Genomic DNA, 24,788 nt, shown 5'->3' on the forward strand with positions numbered 1-24,788 from the left:
AAGGAAGTGGCCTACCTGGAGGGAGGCAGACACTGCAAATGGCAATTGGTGGGCTCGTTTGCACTCATACTGCTATTGCTGCCAGGTTGGTATGAAGTGGGATGCAGTCACTAATGACATAAATGTCAACCAAAATGCAGTCTCCCCCTCCAGATGCTATCCTGGAGCCAGCACAGTTCTGACAGAACATCCAATAGCCACGAAACATTGGAGGGTGGTCATCACGGAAGTGTATTTCTTGAAGAGCAAGACAGGTTGCAGAATAAGAGGAAACAAGTTGTTGTATTTCTGGTAGGTGACAGTACTATCCACTGCAATTCCACAGCATTATCATGTGGCAAGAGTCCAGGCTAGACATAAAGAAGCCAAGGGAAGGTCACATCACCAGGTCAGTGGTTGTCACCAACAAGGATGGGGGACATCCTTAAAAAAGATGTCAGATTCAGGTTCTGAGGGGGGAGATGGCACTTTCAGGAACACTAGGGGGACCCTGTCCTGCCACTTATGTTTCTTCTTTTGAAGGTTAAGGAGGGCAGGGCACAAAGAGATAGGAGCCTTCTGAAAGATCTGAAACCAAAAGAGAGCGGGCAACCTTGCGGTGCTGAGATGTGGTAGCAGGCTTCTGACCTGAGAAACACCAGGTGGAAAGGGTCCAAAGAGGGAGCCCCATCACTGGCAGGCACTGAAAAGGGGGGGAGGGCACTTCTGTGGAAGGAGAGGGAGAGCAACACATGGAGGGAAGGGTGTGGGAACTGCAGGAGTGGTGGAGGGGAGAGGGGGATGGAGCTGGGATAAGGAAGAGGAAGGAGGGGGATAGGATGTAACAGAGGCAAAAGTAGATGATATCGACACTGGGTAGAGGGAGTTGCATTTTTAGCGAGCCTCAGCATAAGACATATGATCCAGAGACTTGCATTCTTGGGTCTTCTTTTCTCTCTTGTAACCTGGGAAATCTGGAAAGCATGGAGAATGGTGGTCTTGACAACTTACACACACAGATGGCGGACTATAGGAGCTTCCCTCATGGAGTGGTGTCCACAGTCACCATACAGAGGGTCTGGCATACAGCGGGAAGACCTATGTCCAAAACACAAACACCAAAAGCGCTTCATGGGTGGCAGGATGTATGGAGTCATATGTCACATCGGTAAGCCATAATTTTGACCTACTCTGAAAGGTTACCTCCCTCAAAAACCAGAATAATGGTGCCAGTAGCAGTGTGGTTGTCTTTACAGTCTTTCTGCATACATTGAACAAAATGAACACTGCACTCCAGATTTGTCCAGAGTTCCTCATCAGTTTGCATGGTTAAGGTCCCTATGAAAAAACACTCCCTGGACCACATTCTGAGACTGGTGAGGGCGTAATAGACTGGGACATCACCAAGACAATCACAAGCATGAAGGGCTGCAGATTGAGTGGCAAAAGAAACTTACTGAGAGACTCCACTTCACCAAATGTGTCCTTAATATTCTCCACAAAAAACAATGGTTTTGTGGCAGTGACTGTGCTTCCATCCATCCTAGCACAGACCAGGTAGCAGGTAAAGTGTTTCATCCCAAAACAGTGAGCCTGACCCTCCTCCGTGGGTGTAGTCAGGGGAGGAAAGGCTTCAGGGCCATACAAAGCACCATTCAATGAACCTTTACCCATTGAGGAGATGGCCGCTTGAGAATGACCAGACTTTTGCAGCTTGATACACTTCATGTGCCAAGCATCTTCACTGATACCATCCACTTTGATTAGTGACTCTCCCCATGGATGCCACCCACCCACAGCAAGGGCTGTCTGGCACGGCAGCTGTTGTCAGGTGTTCCGATGTTCCAGGATGACAACCAACCACTCCTTGGCATACAATGGAGGCAACAGCTCAGGTATCAGTAGTGTGATCTGTAGTTATCAGCACAGTGGGGAGGGGGTGGGGGCACTCCACCAACCTGCATCTCGACAGTAGGCTCACTGTCTGCGACCACGGGAATGGCTTTCTCCTCTGATATCAAATCCACAATTATCTCTCATCGACCAAATTCTTGAACAGTTCTAACATTTCTGGATTGAAATTTACCTACCCGCAACCCGAAGAACCTTCAAGCAATCTGCCTTGAAGCGACAGTTCACACATATGCTCAACTTGTGCCCACATGACAGCCACACCACATGGACTGGCTACATGTGTTGGTGACCAAGAAGGATGGAGGGGGCCTATGTAGGGAAGGAAGAGGTGAAGGAAGTGGGGAAAGAAATCCATGACATAGGCTCTAGGGAGGGAGTTCTTCCCCAAATGGCTCACACAAAGGACATAAAATTTAAATGTGGAGGTCAAACCAAAACACCAAAAAGGATTAAAGAGAACAGGCGAGAGGAACAAAACTGCAAAGAATGGAGGGTACCAGGTGGATAGCCAGGTTGACATTCATCAGAACACAAAGAGGGAAAGGAGGCGACATTGGGGAAGAAGTGAGGATGGAGGAGGGGGGGTGTGGTGAAAGAAATGCAGCCTAGGAGGGAAGAAAGCTTCTGTGCCCGTTTTGTCTCTCAAGAAATATTCTAACAATTGGTTTCCTTAACCCTATCACTTAATCTTACACATTTCTAAAGGGCCCCTTGCCCTGGTCCTTAACTCAAACACTATGGAACTTATTTCATTACTAGTCTTCTTGTATGATGACTAGTAACTTTTTATTCCAAACTCACAAGCTCTAATGAACCAATTATCCTTAATACTACCCCCTTGTGTGTTCGTCGTCCTGCTGCTTTTATGCTCAGTGCATCCAAGCCACTGGAATCTGAATGATGGCCGAGTCCAAACCCAGTCTTTTTCTTTGTCTTCTAGTACCAAAACAATGACTATGTTCAGCAGAACAAGTGCCACTGTGATGGATGGTGTGACAATAGCCAATATTATCTCTTTCTGGTACTGATTTTCCTGATATAAATTTTCATGCTGCAAGAAGGCTTCCAGGGAGACTCATCACTCCTGCTGGTTCAGAAGCATGGTCATAGATTGCATTAAGTCCATCCCAGAGTTTGATTTAAACTAATTAGATTTGCAGCAGGTAACACTTCTGTGGGTCCCTCTGGCCAACACAAATGAGGTTGCGAAATATTCAAATAAGTTATCCCTGACATCAGTGTGGGCAGATGGAAAGTAAGACCCATTATCTCGCATGCTGTTTCATTTAATAACAAACCAATCCCGTTTAATTCTAGCCTCTTTGTGAGCTTCCCCTCCTCAAAACAACTAGCCACTACTACTATCTTGTCAAAGGTAGAGTACAACTGATGTGCCTTAACCTACTGAAAGTACAATTCTGGCTCAATCACATCTTTATTGCATTCTCTTACCTCCTTTTGCCCCATTAGCAATTTCACTGCACAGGAATCCTGCCCCTCTCTAACTACCGTATTCAGACAGACCACAATTTCCCCTCAGTAGCATTTTTGTAACTACTTCCTACATATCTGGCCTTGTCTTCTGCAATTAATAATAGCTGCTGTGTTTTTACTCTAACAGATTTCTTCAGTATACCCCACTTGACAGGATATACATGAACTATGCATCACTCATAACGTGCTTGTTTCCCTGCTGTTTGTATAGAAATGGAAATGGAAATTTTCACTCCATCAGTTCTCACTGATCCTGTGGCTGCCTTGAAATAAAAAGGTAAGTTTTTGGGCTTGGTTTCTAAAACCAACCCCAATTCCAGTGTTAGTTCCTCCTGTATCTTCCTTAGACCCTCTAAATACTGCTCTGGTAACAAGCCTACCCATAGATGACCTCTTAATAGGCTGTTGCATAACCTCCCGTAGTTGTTACTTTCCCTCATGTTTCCAAAACACTGTCCTCTATGCACTGCAATCATTTTGTCATTATTACTTAGATAGAATTTTACTTTGGTTTGTAGTTCCATGGTATTTTGATTAACTGCCTCTTCTGTAGCTGTGGCATTCCACATTACATCTCCAATCAGTTGTCATAGGAGTCGTGTGTTATTCAATATGTCCTCCTCTAAACTTGCAGTCTGCATAGGATGACAATCACTCATGACTTTGTTCCCTGTTGCCCACTGCATAACCTCTTTTACTGAGTCATTCACACTTTGAATGTCTTCCTCATCAGCAGTGCCAAATATTGTTTTCATAAGGTGACCTCCAGCATCCATCCAACCCCTCTTCCTTTGCATATATGGAATAACCTCCAGTCCTTCTTACACATCTCCCATGTGATGAATACCACCTGTATCATTCAGTGATGATCGGTGATTATTACGTCCTCTTGCTTGGCAAACAGAACTCCCTTCTGGGAACTGGTTCCATAATGCTTTCACCCCAATGAAGATTAGTAGTACCATTATGAACCACATTGTCTCATCTCCTTTACACCTCACCTCTCCTTTACACCTCACCTAGTGGCAGGAATAATTATCACCCCCCCCCCCCCCCCCCTTAAATTCATTGCTGCGCCACAGCTGCCTATAGTAGTTACATCAAATCTACCCTAAATTCTTCATTTGTGTGGCCATAGTGTCTCTAGTTGCTTTATAATTCTTGTGGGTATTTTCGTTCTCTTGTTTCAACAACAAAAATGTGTAATTTTTTCACCAGATGCATTTCGCTTTATTGAGGTAAAGCATCATCAGTGGTCTGTAAGTTATTTGCATTTTGATTTGCTTTTTAGATTGAAAAACAGTTCATTAAGAATCGGTTGATTTCTACTTATGGTGATTTTTTGGCTGATTTCTTACTTAAATCGAGAAATGCCATCTGCTACCACATTGCCGGATTATTTAACAGTTCGAAAGCAGCAAAACTTGCCAAACAGGCAGCTACAAATGCCTGGCTGAAACACAAAATTAAATCACTATACACAAAGAAACAGACATTAAATGAAGAATTATATGAAATTCACCTTCAGCTAGCACAAAAATTAAATAATCCAGCTATGTGCAAGCAGACGGCATTTCCCGATGTATGCGAGAAATAAGCCGAAAAATCACCGTAAGTACAAATCAATCTGTTCTTAACAAACTGTTTTTCAAACATATAACACGCCAGCCTCAGTTGCAAATAAAAACCAATCTTTACCTAGGTTCCAGCCAAAATAAATTGACCTCCTTTAGAAGCTATTGACACTAAACTATTGCGTGCCAAAATTTGGCCATGTCAAGTATAAAACTATAGGACCGTAGTACCCAGTCATAAATCTACATTACTTAGCTGAAGAGAAACAGCAGGCCCCACTGTGCAGACGAGGTTAGTTGGCTGCTTATGCTCCTATAAGAGAACAATGCCTCCCAATCTACATTTAACCAGTTTCTTGCTAGGGCACTGTACTTCACGAAAGTTTCTTAATTCTGACAAATATTCTTTCTCCCATCTTTTCATAAAATCACTTTGCAATTTTTATCATAGCTTTGCTTCTCTTTGCAGATCCTTTTGTATACTTGGCTCAGGACCTGTGGGTACTGTAGTTAACTGTTCTCCTGTTAAGAAATGTCGTGGTGTCAGTGGATCTGATTCCCCACGTATGATTGATCATGAGTTGATGGCAGCTTCTATTTCTAGTAATAAAGTCCTAAGTGTTTCTTTATCTACTAAGGATTTTCCAAGAATCTTCTGGAGGTAACATTTTGCAGTCCTTGCCATGCATTCCCTCCAGTCTCCTCAACTTCCAAGAAACACCTCAGTGAATCAAGTGCTGGCTGACCCTTGTGTCTTCAAAGAAATGATTGTTGCGTTTCAGTTCTGTGTTTGCTGCTTGAAACATTTTTGTGTTATCCAAATAAATAGTATTTGGTAGTCCTCATCTTGCAGTAAATCTCCTGAAGGCCATCAAAAATTTATTTGCGCTCATATCTGATGCAAGTTCAAGGTGGAGAGCTATTGTTATAGCACATGTAAACAGTAACACACAACATTTTTGTAAGAAGTTGCCAAGTGTGATGAAGAGTGTGTAAAATCTAAGCCTGTTGCTGCAAGTGGCTTAGTGAATTTAATGCAGTTAGATGGTAGAGGAGGTTCTCTGTTGCCTCCTTGGGAGCTTCTGGCTATCTTACGAAGGAGACACATCTGTATGGCTCCTTTTACTTTTTGTTTTCCCCTTAAAATCCAAAGTTCATTTCATAATTCAGCTAATACTACAGCAGTTCCTAGGTGATGTAAGCGTATGTGTTGTTTTTGAATAAGTTAACTTCGTAAAGAATCAGAGTCTTGTAAGAGTAGAGTATTCAAGTCCACAAAGTGAAGTCATCCTCCAAGCCACATGAGTCCACCCTGAAGAAACAGGTTGTAACATTCTATTTTTGATTTCGATGGAAACTTGGTCTTGTTTTTAAGTGTGTGGTATTCTGGTGGAAAGCTTTCCTGTTGGGCCATCTGTATCCAACTTTGTTTTGCTGATTCTACATTATGGATAGAGAATTTACTCTATCTTTTCTGGAAATGTAACATTACAGATGAAACTGAGAAGCCATGCTATTATGTGCAACAGTTTCCAATAAGAACTGTATTTTGATGTGCCAATGGGATATGCCCATGCATTAATAGCTAAGGCTTGTTTGTATATCTTTCATGTCTCTAGTAATGGATCACAAGAGATTTGTTGTTGAGGCCAAGTTTCATGTTTCTGAGTTAGCCATGAAGGCCCATCTTGCCATAGCATGGAAGATTGTAATCTACCTATTCAAGTTCCATGTGATGGCAAATCTGCCGGATTGTTGTGGTAGGGTAGTATCTCTACTGCAATGGTGTTAAAATTTCGTGGATTTCAGTTACTCTACTGCCAACAAACGTATTCCAGCGATTTCGATTTGCTTCATATCCAGCCAAGTGCCACCCAGGAATCACTCCACATTACTGTGTTTGTGATATCAAACCCAGTAGCCTGACAGAAATACATCAGGAGGCATGAACCCAGTAGGGCAAGTAGTCATTCAAGCCATTAAAAGCATTACCCTTTAGATAGGAGAGACTGTTTTTACTCACAACCAAGCAGACAACTACATTTTTGGTATAGAATGTGCAAATGTACAGCATTGCTCCGTATGTCCTTTCTGAGGTATCAGAAAAATGTGAATTAATGGTTTTTGACAGTGCAAACCTATCCATCTGAGTACTCTGAATGACTGCAGATGAATGAACTGTGATGCCCAAAATTTCCATTATCTTGAAAGAGGATTTTTCCCATTATGGATATCTGTGAAAAGGAGCCAAGAGGATCACAAAATTTTGCTTTCCTGTGCAGTAAGTGACATTTAGTTGTGGGTCCATCATGTAATTTACTGATAACAAGATGGTGACTGAAGAGGATTGAATCTGATACCATATCTCAGTCAATGCCAAGACTGTGGTATGTTCTTTAACTGATTGCCCTTCTGTTTTCCATACACTCTTTAGTATGTTAGAATTTGTAGACCACTTTTTCATTGGAAGTTTTAATTTTTGCAGCACACCTATCACCTGATAGTATACAGTTGTGACCATATTGTCACCCTCACAGCTGGCGGCAAAGTCATCCATGAAAGTGCTTTTATCTGTAAGTTCTTCTGCAATAGAATCAGAACCTTTAAACTATGTAGCCAATTCACTGCAAATAGGAGTAAAGGGCTGCATGTGAGAATCAATGATACATGTGTAAATATATAAATGGCATCATTTGAAGTTTGCCAAATTGCATCTTATCTCTCTTCTTGACATGAAACCAAACAAACACTTTGAATCTCTATCCTTTTCATTCATTGACAGTTGTAAGAAAGCTTGAGTGCCATCTCCAGCAATGGTTTTTTGATACATCCTGAAATGAATTAAAGTTGACAGTATTTCAGGTAAAAAATTCAGTCCTGAATATAGTGTCATTAAGTGATGAAAATCATTTCCTCATAATGAAACATCAAATGCGATTTTCCATTTTGTAATTCCCGTCTTTCACTATTCAGTGCATGATGAAGAAGGTAGAATATGTCACTTGAAATATCATGCATACTGATCCTTTCAGCATACTCATTCTCAGTATAAATTAACATCTGTGACTCAGGAAAATGAACATTACTAGAAAATTTTCTTTGTAATGATGTAAAATGTCGTTCTGCATTGCAATGATTTGAAGAAAGGATCATATCTTTCTTTCTTAGTAATGAAATTACCCTTCCGCCTTCCACCATCTGGAACATATCATGGAAGTTCTGCAAATTGGTGTCATGTTTTGATGAGAGTCATTGTTCTTGTTGTTCTTTTACCCCCATCAATTCCAAGTCCCAAAAGTGATCCATGTCCTTGTCGAAGGACAGAATTTTCATTGAGATGCACGCAGCTAACAGTAAAAAGCCTAACAATAATACTCGGCCTGCACCCACTGAAAATTGATCCAAATATAGAAGGTGTTTCATTCTCTCCTACTTGATAAAAAAACTTGATACTCATTGCAAAGGCGTGTGGAATGTTCTGGAAGGATATGTGTTGTTGCAATTATGGGTGGATTGTTGTCATTGATAAAATTATGTATGTATGCTAAATTAAGTAACTAATCAAGAAATTGAAGTAATAAGTCCTTAGAAATAAATAACTAGAGACTGCAGAGATGTTAGCATAAAAAAATCAATGCTTCTAATTAACAAAATGGTAATTAAAAATCCAGTAACCTTAGACCTGACTATCTTGAGAGACAGCTTAAAAGTTATTACCAAGTGATGTATTTTCATTTGTTATTTATTTTTATGTCTTCCTCTGTAATTAATATTTTTTCTGATTACATTTCTAATTAACTTCCCAATTGTTTATACCTCACAGTTTTCCAATTTCCAGAATTTGAGGCCTTATTTGTGCATTCTATGTATTTAATCGGATAAAGCACGGGCTATGCACTACCATTACATTATAGTAACCAAATCCAAACTGTAATTAATTACATAACTAAAACAATATGAGAGACATTATAGCAATTAAAGTTCAGAATGATTTTCTTCCGAAAACTAAAGATATTACTATAAAAGATTGTCATTCAATATTGTATTTTATACCTTATTTGGCCGTAACATCAGTTTCTTCACATTTTGTAAATTTTAATTGTAACATCAAAATTGTACAAAATTAATAATGCTTTATTTCGGAAGCTATTGTAAAATTCTATATAAAGCGATGCTGCAACAAGTGAGTTTTTGAAGTTACTTTTGGAAGCCAAAGAGATCAGTGAAGTCAGTCTGTGTTTTGCTTACATGAAGAGTGCTCAGTTCAGATGTCAATGTGAATAAATTTTGTGAAGTATGAAAATTTTGCATTCATTCATCAGTGGACCAGGCAGAAGAAACTTAAGTTAAGTAAAATTCTATGTGAATCGTTACATTTGGTGGAGTTGAGCTGGGATCGATGTTTGAAATGTGGAAATTTGTTTAACAAGTGACTGCTCCAGGTGAACATAAGACAAATGCCAAACATAAATTGTCTTGAAAAATTTTGTGTTATGGACACACAGAACAAATGGATGTTGCCACATGGGAAGTGTTGGTGTGCATGATGATGATGATAATAATAATAATAATAATAATAATAATAATAATAATAATAAAAGGACCAAATTCTTAGACAGCACCATCATTCATCAGATGAGTAACAGTTTATTTTCTTAATTAGTGTTTTGTGAAAGTGACAAACATTTCTGTGGGAAGTTTTATATTTTATAATTTACTATGGCTAATAAAGACTATGTAAAAGTGAGTGAGAAAAAAGGAGTTAGTAGTGAATCTGTAGAAAACACTTCGGATCTAGGAGCAAGTATCAGTGAACTATTGCCCAATAGTAATCAAGGTGTAGAGTGAAGCTTTGGTGGAGAGGGTTCCAGTGAAAATGTCGCCACAAGTACTCCAATTGCACAGGGAAGAGTAGGTGGAGCTGATTTGTTAATGTTATTATGCAGCATATGAAAGAAGTGAAGGAACACATGAGACAGATTAGGCCATAAGCAAAGGAACAGATGGGACAGATTAAGGATATTGGTCAACAGGGTCTACAGTTAAGTTAGCAATTCAGTGAACAAATGGTGGAATTAAAGAATACTGTTACTGAAATCACTAACCGGATTAGGGAAATCCAGGAGGGTGTGGCAGCACTAAGAATTATTGTTGAGACAGAACAGGGTGAACTAAATACTTGTGTAGGAGCAGTAGAAAGAAGGTTAGAGATATTAAAAACTAATTTCACACAAGAGTTGTCCAAAAACAAGGAGAGATTGAAAAACTAGATAAACATGTAGAAGTAGAAAATTCTAAACTTAAAGTAGAGGTTGTTCAGACTAGGAGACTGTTGGAAGAGAAAGTAGAAGCTTACAAAAGGAACTCTGAGCTAAAACTTACGGACATTTCCAATCAAAAAAGTACTGTAGAACTAAGTATCATGAAAAAATAGATTTGTGTAAAAGTAATGTTGTAGATCTACAACAGGGTGTAGCTCAAAGAAATTTTGTTAGCAATATTAATTGTGTATGGGGTGGCATACCTTTAAAATGCTTTATAGGAGATGGTAAATTGCATCCTGTTGATTTTTTACAGAATTGTCAAAAATATTTTTAGTAATGACAGACAATGTTAGAATTAAATTCGTTAAGCGATTTTTGGATGGAGAAGCAATCTCATGAACCAATCAGAATGTTAATTGTACCATGTCATATGATGACATTAAGAGTGAGTTTCTGAATGGTCGAATGTGCAGGGAAGGTGAAGGTAGCTTGAAGGGTTTTTGTGAATACCAATTGAGGAAATTAGTACACTTAGATAAATCTTTTGATGAACTAATACAAATAGATGCCTCAAATAGGAGATTATCGAAAAAGAGTACAGTAGGAGTTGATTTATAGACCAGATGACTCCGTAGATCAGTTCTTGTGGTATGTACATAAGTTGGATAGAGCCTTTGAGAGAAATGGGAGGTTAAGTAATGGCAGATTTGGTGATCAACAATTTGGGGGGTGGAATCAAAGCACGAATCAAGGAAGGAGTGACAATGAAATTCAGAATAATAGTAGTGGTTGCAATAGAAGTGATAATAGATGGATCAACTACAGAAATGGGAATATACTGATTGACAAATTAGAAATGGGAATACTTCCCACTCTTGTGTCTTTTGTAGTTCTTCCTTCACAGCTTTTCTTTTTGAGATGGGTTGTTGTTGTTGTGGTCTTCAGTCCTGAGACTGGTTTGATGCAGCTCTCCATGCCACTCTATCCTGTGCAAGCTTCTTCATCTCCCAGTACATAATGCAGCCTACATCCTTCTGAATCTGGTTAGTGTATTCATCTTTTTCTCCCTCTACGATTTGTACCCTCCATGATGCCCTCCAATACTAAATTGGTGATCCCTGGATGCCTCAGAACATGTCCTACCAACTGACTCCTTACAAAAATGCTGTATATTTCTAGACAATCTCCAATGGTAGCTGATGGAAACCAGCTTTAAGTCTAAACTAGACATGTACTTCATATGTTCAACCTTATGTAATAACTCATCTATGTTCTCAGGTTGATCAGTTTCCCTCTCAAGGTATTTGTTTAAATGTCTTGAATCAAGCACAAGTCTTACTCCACCATCACATTTGGAAACTACCACCAACAGGTTATTATATGCACTATTGCACCTTTCAATTACAGTGATTGTAGTTATACTCGGTAGAGCATGTATTTGAATTGTGGGTGCTTCTTTGAGAATTACAGGCATTATCACGATTTTATGAATTTGCTAATGAGATGAACAAATGGACAATGGTAAAGATGTACATGTGTTACTAAATGGACAAGTTAAACTGTGACAAAAGACATTTTGTGAAAAGTTTGTTCTTACAAGATGGTGTGATGAGGAGCAGTCTGTGAGTTTGTTTGATATGATAAAGAGTTAAATGAGATCTGGAAGGGGGGATGGGTCAAATAATATACTGTATAGCAGAATATACTGAAATATTAATCAAAAAGAAAGGATACATATATAATTAACTTTGGTTCATTGACTTTAATTTGTATATAGCTAAATCTTTACAGTTTAGAGGTGCTTAATTGACCTTAATTGTAACCTACGTGAGTACCTTGAGTAATGAGTTCATCCCTGTTCCTACCTAGAGAACTGTATCCAAGATCCTTACCTGACCTGGAAGTGAAAATGTAAAAAAAACCGTGAAACTGATAGTGGACTGTGCTACTGCGGCGTAAAGACATACTGAAAAAGAGGGGTTGCAGACACAAGATGGACAGCACAAAAGGACTGATGATTGTGAGCTGCCAATTCCTTAAGAGGTGCAATGTGAACCAGTGACTGGAGCAACAGCTATGAACAGAAAACTTTTTTGATTTTTTTTGGACTGTGTGTATGTATTTAAGTCATTCATACAAGTAATACTTGTAAGAATGGTTGGAGAGATGTATAACGATACAGCCTCCCCCAGGACTCATATGAAATGTTCGGTACCACCCTTTTTTTATATGCGTCCGGATAGTTATCAGACAATTCAGTGCTTCCTAAGGTCTTGTATGTGTGTCTTTATGTATATCATTTTGTCCTATTTGATAAAAAAATTGATACTTATTGCAAAGGTGTGTGGAATGTTCTGGAAGGATGTGTGTTGCCGTAATTATCGGTGGATCGTTGTCATCGATAAAATTATGTACATATACTAAATTAAGTAACTAATCAAGAAACTGAAGTAATAAGTCCTCAGAAATAAATAACTAGAGACTGCCCAGATCTTAGCATAAAAAATCAATGCTTCTAATTAACCATTTGGTAATCTAAAAATTCAGTAACCTTGGACCTGACTAACTTGAGAAACAGCTTAAAAGTTATTACCAAGCAATGTATTTTCATTTGTTATTTATTTTTATGTCTTCCTCTGTAATTAATATTCTTTGTTTGTAATTACATTTCTAATTAACTCTCCAATTGTTTACATCTCTCAGTTTTCCAATTTCCAGAATTTGAGGCCTTATTTGTGCATTCTATGTATTTAATTGGGTAAAGCACTAGCTATTTACTACCATTACATTTTAGTAACCAAATCCAAACTGTAATTAATTACGTAACTAAAATAATATGAGAGACATTATTGTAATTAAAGTTCAGAATGATTTTCTTATGGAAAACTAAAGATATTACTATAAAAGATTGTCATTCAATATTGTATTTTATACCTGATTTGGCTGTAACATCAGTTTCTTTACGTTTTGTAAATTTGAATTGTAACATCAAAATTGTACAAAATGAATAATGCTTTATTTCGGAAGCTATTGTTAAAATTCTACTTAAAGCAATGCAGTGATGTTGCAACAGTCAGTTTTTGAAGTTACTTTTGGAAGTCTAAGAGATCAGTGAAGTCTCTCTGTGTTTTGTTTACATGACGAGTGTGCAGTTCGGATGTTAATTAATGTCAATTAATGTGAACAAATTTTCTGAAGCATGATAATTTTGCATTCATTCATCAATGAATCGTTACACCGTCATCTTAGCATTAATGGTTAGTATGTCTTACGTATGCCAGTCACTGAATTATTCAGTAGCCAAGTTCACTGTTCTCAGTGGTGCCCCCGTGTTGTCCTCTTTGAGAATTACAGTTGTGTCATCTGCAGACATAATGGTTCTGTGGGCATCTACATTCTGGCTCAAGTCAGTGATATACAGGACACATTGCAGAGGTCACAGTATTGAGCCCTGAGGCACATCTTGCTTAACAGGTTTACTATCAAATAGGATTTCAGTTATTTAACTAAGGCGTACTTCACATTGACCTTCTGTATACAGCTGCTTGGGAATGATTCAATTTTTTTTTGAGTCCACACTGTTCAGTTTTTATAAGCAATATTTTGTGATCAATGGTGTCAAAGAAATACATACTTGTCAATGAAACAAAAAATGTTACAATATTAAAATTCTTGAAATATTGTAACATTTTTCATGATTCAGAACTTATTTGTGCTGCAGAAGTCACAGGCTTGAATCATGAAGGAAAATCCACAAGAAATGCCAGATATGCATTAGGCTGACCAAACAAGTTGGTAGGGCCTGAAAAGTACAGGCAACAGGAAACATGAAGGTAGCAGACTGATGTAAAACAAGATCATCCATCCAATAACCTAATTAAGTATCAATAAGGAGGGTACTTACAGCTAGTCCAATATTTCCCAGAGTGACAACAGCAGTGGCGCTGATACTTTCATTCACTAAATAGTTACCAAGTCTTGTCACTTCTTCAAGAACTTCCTCTGGGGAAGATTTTTGAATGCTCAGGCTCATGTTCACTGGAAATCCTACAATGTTAAGCAGAAATAAGGACCAGGCATTCTGTATGGTGAAACATTCTTGTGCAGTTATATGTGAAACATAACACAATTTAAATTAAATTATTTTACTTTACTTGATGGGCTTTAGTCTCAGAATTTCAAAATAAAGAACAAATTTTTCTTAGCAAATACAGGTATCCAACATTTGGCCATGAAGCCGACAAAATGAAAATTTATGAAGATCCTAATCCATTCACACAAATTGATATTATATGTGTAGAATATAAAAAAAGAAAGTGACCAAAAAAGGTAAGCTCTGTTCTCATAAAAAGCACAACAGTTTGCTGCATCATAAAAAATATGATTTCAATTTTGATAACAATATTTTAGTTTTATAAGAATACCTCATCAGCAATCAGTTTTGGTTTACACTGCCATCATCTTGTATATGTTGTGAACAAAAAATTTACAATGTGAGAGACAAAGATGGAACATTTTCAAGTTCACTACAAAGATAGCAACAGAGAAAGTTTCTTTCATTTGCAAAATTTTATCCCACGTTTTTGTGAAGCTTTATGTTGTACATACTTCTAGTTTCTAAAGTACAACGGTGTACATTCATACTTCATAATTATACCTTCCAAAGACATTGTTAATTCTACATACGAGCCATGATACAAGCTGCATAGCACACTCATTGTGTAGTAATTGCACACAGAATTGGAGAAATAGTTCTGCATATCAGTACCCTAAATAAATAATTATTGACTACTCATTTCACGCACTTAGGGATTGGATGTTTAAAAATCGTCTCCTAGTGGGCACCTGAACTATAAACAGAATGATCCACCCAGATCATGTGACCTGTATACATTTCTTCACTACATATTCCTTACCCATCTTGCCCCCATCTCAAGTGCTGGTTACCACAGCACTGTCTATCTGCAGCTGCCACACTGAATGTTGTATGAAATTAATGAGAGACTGATCTATCAAATAAGAAATGAAAATTCCACATTTCTATATTCTTCTAGAGGAAACTGGATTGTAGGACTATAGGAATGTGTTTACAAAACTGTTACTTTTTCCTTTTGCAGTGTCTGCTTTGTAAATCTATTCCTAATATAAGTGCTCTCTAAACTTTTAAATTCTGAGTGGAATGTAATAAAGATAGGTTGGACACTGATGGTGGATGCATGTTTATATCTGTAAATAATACAATAACTCTTGTACAGTTAGTACAGATTCTGGATATGAAACAAGGTAAATAATGTGAAAGATGGTTCAACCAAGGTAACTAGGTGATTCTACAGCCCCCCTACCCTCCTTCCAATCTCAGGAACCACAGTGATGCAACATATCAGAAAGTTATTGAAGACAGTCATGGATAAATTATCTGATGTAGTTGTGTTAGGGAGAGATTTCAGCTGATCAGCTTTAGCCTGGAAGGTCCAAAAGGTAAGAGTAGGTAGTAGGGACAGGAATTCATGTGATATACATTGCTAAATGGCTAAAGCAATGCACAGTCCCAGTAGCAAATTTTTAAATTCCGTCAATAATTATATGAAACATGTATACAAAAACCTCAAGAAAAATATAACAAAAAGTAGGAAAACTTACAAAGGATCAGTGCTTGATAATGGGATTGGCAGTTCATGCTCAACATGATGAAATACAACATATTGTGCATAAATAGGTGTAAATGACATAACATTTGATTACGCAGTACTCTGAAAATTACTGGAAACAGTCACATCCATTAGTATCTGGGAATATTCTAGTAACAAAAGTAATTTAGAGAGGGAGGGAGGGAGAGATCATACCTGCTTCTCTAGCCATCATTTTCAGCTCATTTAAGTTGGGTGAAAATGCGTATAATGACTTCCATAAGCTGCTTCTGAATGGTTTTATGGACTTTGAGACATCTGTAGGTTCAAACCAAACTGGAAAAAAAGATGTCCCCATTTCAGTTAGGCAACAGAACTGTAAAAATTACTCAAAAAGTAAAGTACATTATTAGACAAGTAAATCCAATAAACAACTGAATGATGGCTAATTGTATAAAAAGGAAAATTCCCTTTTGGAAACTGTACAATGACAACACAGAATTGGTGACTAGTACTGTAAATTCTGAAGATGAAATTTTAGAAATGTTAATAGGCACATATAAAAGTACATATATTAACCAAGATATTAATGACCAAGGGCAATGCATCACCACCAAATACTGAAACTCTTTTAGCACAAATACTGAAACTCTTTGAGCACAAATACTGAAACTCTTTGAGCAACAGAAGACAGAAAAGTATTTAAGCTCCCATATAATTTTACAGCAGAAGGACAAATGAGAATAGGAAACATGATTTTTTTATTGTTTACATTACAGTGTAGTACATGAATAAACATTGTGTGTGTTATCAACTCTCCTTTCACACTGATCAATGTATTTCAATTTTCTTAGATCATGGACTTAATTTCAGGTTAACTGAATGTAACTGATGATAATTTTTTTAACAGTTTCATGCTATTGCCCATTTAAAGGTTAAAAAATCAGTACACAACTGGCTGTATGGGTGATGTCCGAAAGTTATTTTTTGGTTCCACAACAGTCACAGTGAGGGTGATTATGTCAATAACACAGCAAACAAATGCAGAAAGTACACTCTTCTTAATAATTACAGATACTTATGCTGATGAACACTCATATAAAACATACAACTTTTATGGTGAAGGTGTTAACTGTTTTGGAACCACAAAAGTTGGCATTTTTGTAGGCACACACTTATCACACATGACATGTAATCTACTTCAAATAATTATTATTCCAACACAGAATCTACTTTGAAGAGGTGAGAAAATCAGAACAAGAGAAATTCATGTAACATGCCTCAGTTCAATACTGCTAACACAAAATTAGCAGAGTGATTCCATTCATTCAGTCAGTCACTCATCATATCTCACAGATCCCCTAAAACAGATACTCATTTCATTTCCTTCAGTGTTGATTATAGATCTAAAAGAAATATGTTTATGATTCATAAGTATTCATTAGATCTACAAACAAATTACGCCCAGTATGAAACAGAAATAAAGAGGCCAGTCTTTGCACCCATTGATTAGGAGACCAATATAACATTTCCACCACACTAGATACTGACAAATGATATTGCAATATGGACCTTGAAATAACTGATAATCATCTTAAAATATGCTACACAACATTTTCCCTATTCAGCAGCTATGTATTTAATTTCTTCTCTTTCTTTTTCATGTCATATTACATTAGGTACCGTGTAAATTTTTATGCCCATAAGGTAGGTGACTCATGGGAATGAAGAACATGTCAAAAAAAGTACATAACACTTACTATAAATAAATAAACAGTTCTTCTGAAGTTTTCATAATAAACAGAGACTCAACAGAATAACAAAATCACCAGTGCTGCATAATGTGTATGAGAGTGCTCCCTAAGAGCTTTGTAATCTCCCCAAAGTAGTCTGCAAATCATTTAGCATTTCATTAACTGCACTAAATTTGATATTGTTATCTGTCTTCATTTCCTCTAGTTTTGCCAAAATGACCTGAAAAACATCAGTCTTTACTGTTTCTTTACTGTCTACGATTTTACTCGGCTCAAACATGTCTTATTTATTTTATTTTATTTAAATAAATAAATAAATAAGACATGTTTGAGCCGAGTAAAATCGTAGACAGTAAAGAAACAGTAAAGACTGATGTTTTTCAGGTCATTTTGGCAAAACTAGAGGAAATGAAGACAGATAACAATATCAAATTTAGTGCAGTTAATGAAATGCTAAATGATTTGCAGACTACTTTGGGGAGATTACAAAGCTCTTAGGGAGCACTCTCATCCTTACTGGATCCTACAGCTTCCATTTCTACCTCACTTTTGCTTTCTTCCCTGTTCATTAATTAACAAGCACGTGAGTCCACAAACAACTTAACTTCACAAATAGTTTGTACTATCTTTCCTTTATGATGATGTATTTGTAAGGTCCTTCTCACTTTCAGTAGATCCATTCCATCATTATTGGCAATGTATCATCACTGTTGGTATAAAGATACCTTGTTGGGCAACCTTCAGTTTTGATCCCAGTGGTCAAAAATTTATCTGTACATAAACTTCAAAAATCAACAAAATACAACAATTTCTGCAACAGACAAAACTTCATTATTAGCCAATTAATCATGGTCAATGCCCCCACTTGTAATCTCTCCCCTCCTTCCTCCTTCCATTTATTGTCCATATTAAACAATACCCTTTTCAAGTAATTAATAAGCTAAGTCTCTTATGACGATTTGTGTGGAGCAAAGATTACAATAAACTTCAAAGTTTCCTTAGCTTGCCATGTTGAGATGGATTCAGTTCTTCTTGTCTAGGGGTGTGATTCTTGAAGCTGAAAATCTAACATCAGGTCCTCACAGTTTGTTTGAACTAAATAAAATGGAAGAGTGTTGCAGAATTTTTTATGTAAATATATTTTCCATTGATTTTCTCACATTTTAGGGTATCATACAGTATATTTTATTGTCCTGCAAGGTACAAAGAATGCTGTCACAAACATCGATCAAAGAGAACTAACTGCAGGTCCAGAGAGGTTAGATGAGCTACCTCAGGGCAGTGATACTGTTCTGGGCAACTCCATCGAGTTACATCCCCACAAGCTTACGCCTCTTCTCCTAAGGAGGAAGAGTGAAATAGAACATGTTAATGTTTCTCCCACTAAGCTTCAGGCACATTGCTGACAGAAGTGGCATGGCATGATGTGGCAGGGATGAGTGGGAGAGATGTGGTGCTGTAACATACAGAAAGTTCTGATTGAGTGCTGTGTTGTTGATAGGTACACAAACAGAAGGTACAGAGCTTGGCTAGCTTTCGGAATGTATTTCCTTTTCCAAGCTTGTAGGAAAAACATGCGCACATGGCCAGCTGATTGCTCAATGAGTTGGGCCTGGCCAGTCTCACTCTCAGTCATATGTTGACATTCAGCAAGTGTGTTTCAGAATAGTAGTGCAGCCACTCCACAGCAAGTGTTTTCCTCTACCAGTATTCTTGAAGCAATAAAGTGTTGTGATTGTTATGAACTGTGTGTTCTTGTAGTCAGAACACAATGGCAATGAGTAGGACCATTTTTCACGTTCAGTATTTTGGTGTGCAGTTGCTTTTTGCATTATTTTGTGACATTTTTCTCATTGTGACATTGAAGCTCTGCTTCAAACATTGGTACAACAACAGATGGGAATTTCTTGCGGTCATGCAACAGGTCATGCCAACATTGCTTCCCCCCTCCCCCTTCGTCACTGGCTAGGCTTCCCCTCCATTTCCACTGTTTGAGGAGGTGGCAGCAGATTGGAAAATGTACAATCACAGCTTACAGTAACATTTCCAAGCCTTCCACATTACAGATGTGGAGGTATGTTGTACACTGTTTTTGTCATGGACTTCTCCCATCTTGTATCACATGTTGTAGCAGTTGGCCTCATTACAGGAATCTTCTTCATTGTCTTTTCACAATTTATGCTCATTGTCATCTTTCTATTATTACTATTCTATTATTTTAAGCACTTGCTAAAAGATTCTTGAAAGAATATTTTGTGTGAATAACATATTTGTAAACAATAGCAGATTAATAGACCAAGCTGGTTTTATACCAGGAAGATGCTGTTGCAATCTGGACCTCGTTAGCAACCTACATAGAGAGAGGATTCCAACAGCAACTCAAAACATCTGCTGCATTTATTAAGTCCAGCCTATGACAGAGTTTAGAAAGAGGTTACTATCTTATTCCTTCATCTACTCTGTGAGATCCTCAGTGACAGTACACCTCAGTGAGAAGTCAAGTATTTATCTTAGCCCACAAAGTGGTCTACCACTTGGATCAGTACTAGCTCCTCTAATGTTTAATATACACATCTCAGATATACCATCAACAAAATCTCAGAAATTCATAATGCATATGATACTGCCCTGCCATCAGTACCTGAAATTCAAGATTTGCTCAAACTGAGGGTGTACTGGCAGAAGACCTTTGCATATTTAGTAAACATTTCAAACAATGGGGGATCCAGCTGATTGTAAAGAAAAATGAAATCAAATCATTTCATCTTGACAACAGAGAAGCTCAAAGAGCACATTTAGTTCACTATGATAAAGTCAAATTGAAACATAATCCACACCCTACATACCTTGTTGAAACTCTCAACAGAACACTCAGCTTCAAACACCACCTGGGAAAATTATCAGCAAAAGTCAAAACTAGACCCAGCTGGATTCAGAAGCTAGCCAATACATCATGGGGTGTTACTGCTGAAACTTTAAGAATTGGCACAATAGCCCTCGTACACCCAACAGCAGAACACTTTGCTCCTGTCTGGATCAATAGCTTCCATACTAAGCTTGTCAACACACAGCTCAACCAGGCAATGTGAACCATAACTGGAACTATTACATAGAACACCTCTGTTTCAGTGGCTACCATTACTAGGTAATACTGAACCTCCTCAGACTAGGTGACTGGCAGCTCTCAAACTGGAGTTGAAGAAATGTAATGCTGCCCATCCCTTCCCATTTATGTTGATTAAGATTTTCTTAAATGGCAGTGACTGAGATGAAGTCAAGACATCCACCTGTAGCAGTCACCAACCAACTCAATGATTTCAACTTCAATCATCACTAGACCTCACTTTGGCAAGATCAAAATGCCACAAACTCTGATCTCATGACAGAGCCAAGATTTCCTATCTCCCAGAAGACAATGGTGCAATATCAACAAGAATCGCACAAACCATGGTATCTACACTAAGAGCCTAACTCAGTGTTGAGCTATGAATAATCCCCCCCCCCCTCCCCACAATATGCAATGGTTTTGAAGCTGAAGAGCAAACAGTCATCACCTGGTTCTTAACTTATTTAGTGCAATGTATGTAAATTCATTTGAATAAATAAATAAGTAGCTAAAAGTTTTGTGATTGGAAGGAAGCTACTGAAAATGTTTGTTTCTGTTATTCAACAACATGGCGCTATTGGTCTGCAAAATAAGAATATGACGAATTTTATTCGGTATATTTACGTCTGCCAACGGCCTTGCCACAGTGGCAACAGTGATTCCCATCTGTTCACCTAAGTTAAGAACAGATGATTATGATGATTAGTGTTTTAGGGCGCACAACAACGAGGTTATCAGCGCCCGAAGTGAAGAACAGTAGGGCTGGGCTAGCACTTGGATGGGTGACCATACGGTCTGCTGAGTGCTGTTGTCAAGTGGGGTGCACTCAGCCCTTGTGAGGCAAACTGATGAGCTATCTGATCGAGAAGTAGCAGTTCCAGTCTCGTAAACAGACATACGGCTGGGAGAGCGATGTGCTTACCACGTGCCCCTCTATATCTGCATCCAGTGACACCTATGAGCTGAGGAAAGCACGATGAACAGTCAGTACCTTTGGGCCTTCATAGCCTGTTCGGGAGGAGTTTGGTTTTTAAGAACAGAGTGAGACCTCGTTTCTCCTGTTGGACCCACCTGGTAATCACTTCCCCAGAGTTTTTAGTTTTAGATTTACGTCTACACCCATACTCCATCTTATGGATATGGCAAAGTTATTTCATGTACCATTGTTATTTAGCCTCTTTCATGTTCAGCCACAAATGGGGTGCAGGAAGAACAACTGCTGGTAAGCCTCCATATGAATGGCAATCTTTCCAATTTCATCTTCATTGTGTTCTTGTGAGATGTATGTAACAGAAAACAATATTTTAGTTGATTTCTAGTAATGAACATTCTTGCAACAGTAAATCACCCCATGGTACACACCATTCTTTTAGTTTCAACAGTGGTAAATATGCTGAGAGGCAATAGTTAACACACAGAGTTCTTTTTAATATACTTCTGCAGGACACTCTTGAATTAACATCACAAATAGTTTGTATTAAATATATTTGGATAATGTTATCATATTTTATGGTAACTCATAAGAATAAGCTTCAGCACAACATAATGGAATTAAATAAATAGAAATACACCAGCTGTTTTTATTGTAACATCTCTTAGATCTGACTAAGCCACATGAGATCCTTTATCAATACCTACTGTTCTAGAGCGATGTCTTTGTTCCCTTGCCTGGTAACTACATGAGTTGACTGTAATCTGAATCCATTTTAGCAAACTAATAGTTTCTCTCAAGCGATAAATTTTATTGATTATGAAATACAAGTCCTTGAAGTTTATTCTGAATTGGAAATGTTTCATTAGTAATTGCATGCCATAATTTATTTGCTTAATATAAAGGTGTTTTGATTTTTGTATGCATGAAAAATGTATGAATTTATGTGCAGCTTTTATTCTGGGACAAAATGCAAAAGTGGGCATGTACAGTTCGTTGACCTGTGTGACGAATTTTATTTTTTATGATTTTTGCCTCATATGGACACAAATCCAGTTAGACTTTACATGAGATCATGTTATTGCAGAAGAGTCATTTAGCCCATTAAGGAAAACTGAAACTTGCATGCCAGATTTAAAATACATTGCATGCCAGTGGGTAATTGAGCTGTCCTATAAATCACGCACAATAGTTACAAATGCACTTGGACTTAATGCACTGAGTTGGAAGTTAATTTTGAGACAAGTACTGATTTTGACAAAAAAAAAGTGTATTTAAAATATTGAGGTTCAGTTTCAATTGAGACACTGATCACCATGTTGATTACATTGCCTAGCAACACTTTAATGCATCTTAATTTATCAGAATGATTTGTGATGCAGTAAGTCCCATTACACACACAAAATGTTACGCTTGACTGCACGAGAGTATGAGAGTGTTTTTCTTTCCGTAAATGCCAATAAATTAGCGGTTCCAAAAGTTTAATCACCAACTGTTGCGTAACTTCATTGTATCACTACAGAACTTAGCATATCGTGTCTCTTCATCAAGAGATCTCAAGAAGCTGGGACAAACAAGAACAAACAAGAAGACAACTAGAAGAAGAGGCATTGGTATACCACTAAGGGACAGCAACATAGTGCTTCACAAGGATGAAGGCCTGTGCATGAGCTATGGCAAGGAGGTTGGTTGAGCATCCAATGCAGTACTGGGAGTTGCAGCCAACATTTTGCTAATGGCTCCATGTACTGAGCAAAGCACTGGCTTCAGCAGCTGGGTCAGTTTGGAGTATCGAGTGGGATGGGTTGACCATTAACGGTGCAGCCTCACTGTTGGAGTGGCTGTTTGCTTCTTTCTTGGACAGCAGCATGTCACAGGCTGGAATCTGAGTCCCTGCCTAGTCGGCAGAAGACCTATGGCTGTTTTAGTATCATCGAGAAACAATGTGGAAACTGCAGTGAGAAACAATGTGGGAACTGCAGTGAGGATCTGCTTTACACCGGTTAGATGCCAGGGAGGGGATTTTAGGAAAATACCTGTGTTCTGCCATAAGGTTCTGCCATCCTAGTTATTCAGACAAGTTCTGCTGTAGTGTTGTGTGGGTGCCCTCTAATAAGCAAGAGATTTCTTCTCATTAGATTTTTATAAAGTTGTGCCTCAAATATGCCAGAGGATTGCTTCGTCTGTATGCAGCCAATAGTTTGGTGAACAGACATTGTCCTTATGTAATCTATTTTTGGTCTATTCTTTATTTTCTGTTTTACTGGCTGAATAAATATTTGATCTGCTTTGTGTGTTTAAATTCAGTTTTAATTCTGTGTGCTTGTCAAAACAGCATTTAAAAGCTTAAAGACTTTTGGTTTGTTTCAGGCAGCCTCTTACTGTTTATAAGCCTTAAAAATCTAAGGAATCTTAAAGGTAATCCAGCAGAGAGGCTTGTTTTCTGAAGGTTTCTGTTCAAAAGTTGCTTGCTAAGTTTTGGCAACACATTTGAAACGTAGTTGGCTACCTGAAGCACATAATGAAATTCTGATATTCTCTTTTTGCTAATTTAATCTGACTGCTGTCATGACTAGTTGTCAAAAGCTATTTTAATTTGGCTTATGATGGTTGCTAACTAATATGAGCTACCAATTGTAATAGTTTTAAAATTGTATTTTAACACATGGTCACTGTGAGGGTACTTCTGTGTTTCTTTATCATGTTGTGTTTAAGGAGGCTAATCATTGCAGTTCTTTTTCATATTTTATTCTGAGTATTTAAATGAGCAGAAAAGTTAATAGGGTGTAAATTGCTTTTCTGAAGTGTCCACCTGGAACATTAAGAGAACTAAAACTTTTATTGTTTTTATGTTTGATCTTGTTGTTAAATAAACTTATCAAAACTGTATCACATTATTTGATCCAGCACTTAAACACTTGCCAACATAGCTCCTTACCATTTCACTGATTACATTCACATTATGAATAAAAATTTATTGCAGTGTTTCAGTAGGTGGAGGAGGAGGAGATTAGTGCTTAATGTCCCATTGACAACGAGGTCATTAGAGACTGAGCACAAGCTCATATTAGGGAAGGATTGGGAAGGAAATTGGCCATGCCCTTTCAAAGGAACCATCCCAGAATTTGCCTGAAATGATTTAGGG

At 37.8% G+C, this 24,788-nt stretch overlaps 1 protein-coding gene across 1 annotated transcript in view; it reads right to left on the reverse strand.

Moving 5' to 3' along the window:
* LOC124594380 (pseudouridine kinase-like) overlaps window positions 1-24,788 on the reverse strand; it is a 258,924-nt gene that overhangs the window by 16,514 nt on the left and 217,622 nt on the right. Inside the window, exons 4-5 of the mRNA XM_047132749.1 lie at window positions 16,069-16,188; window positions 14,130-14,272 (exon numbers count right to left, since the gene is read on the reverse strand). Coding sequence (XP_046988705.1) covers window positions 14,130-14,272; window positions 16,069-16,188 — 263 coding nt within the window. The remainder of the gene's footprint in view (window positions 1-14,129; window positions 14,273-16,068; window positions 16,189-24,788) is intronic.

The sequence above is a fragment of the Schistocerca americana genome, chromosome 2, assembly GCF_021461395.2.
Source record: "Schistocerca americana isolate TAMUIC-IGC-003095 chromosome 2, iqSchAmer2.1, whole genome shotgun sequence".
NCBI classification, from domain to species: domain Eukaryota; kingdom Metazoa; phylum Arthropoda; class Insecta; order Orthoptera; family Acrididae; genus Schistocerca; species Schistocerca americana.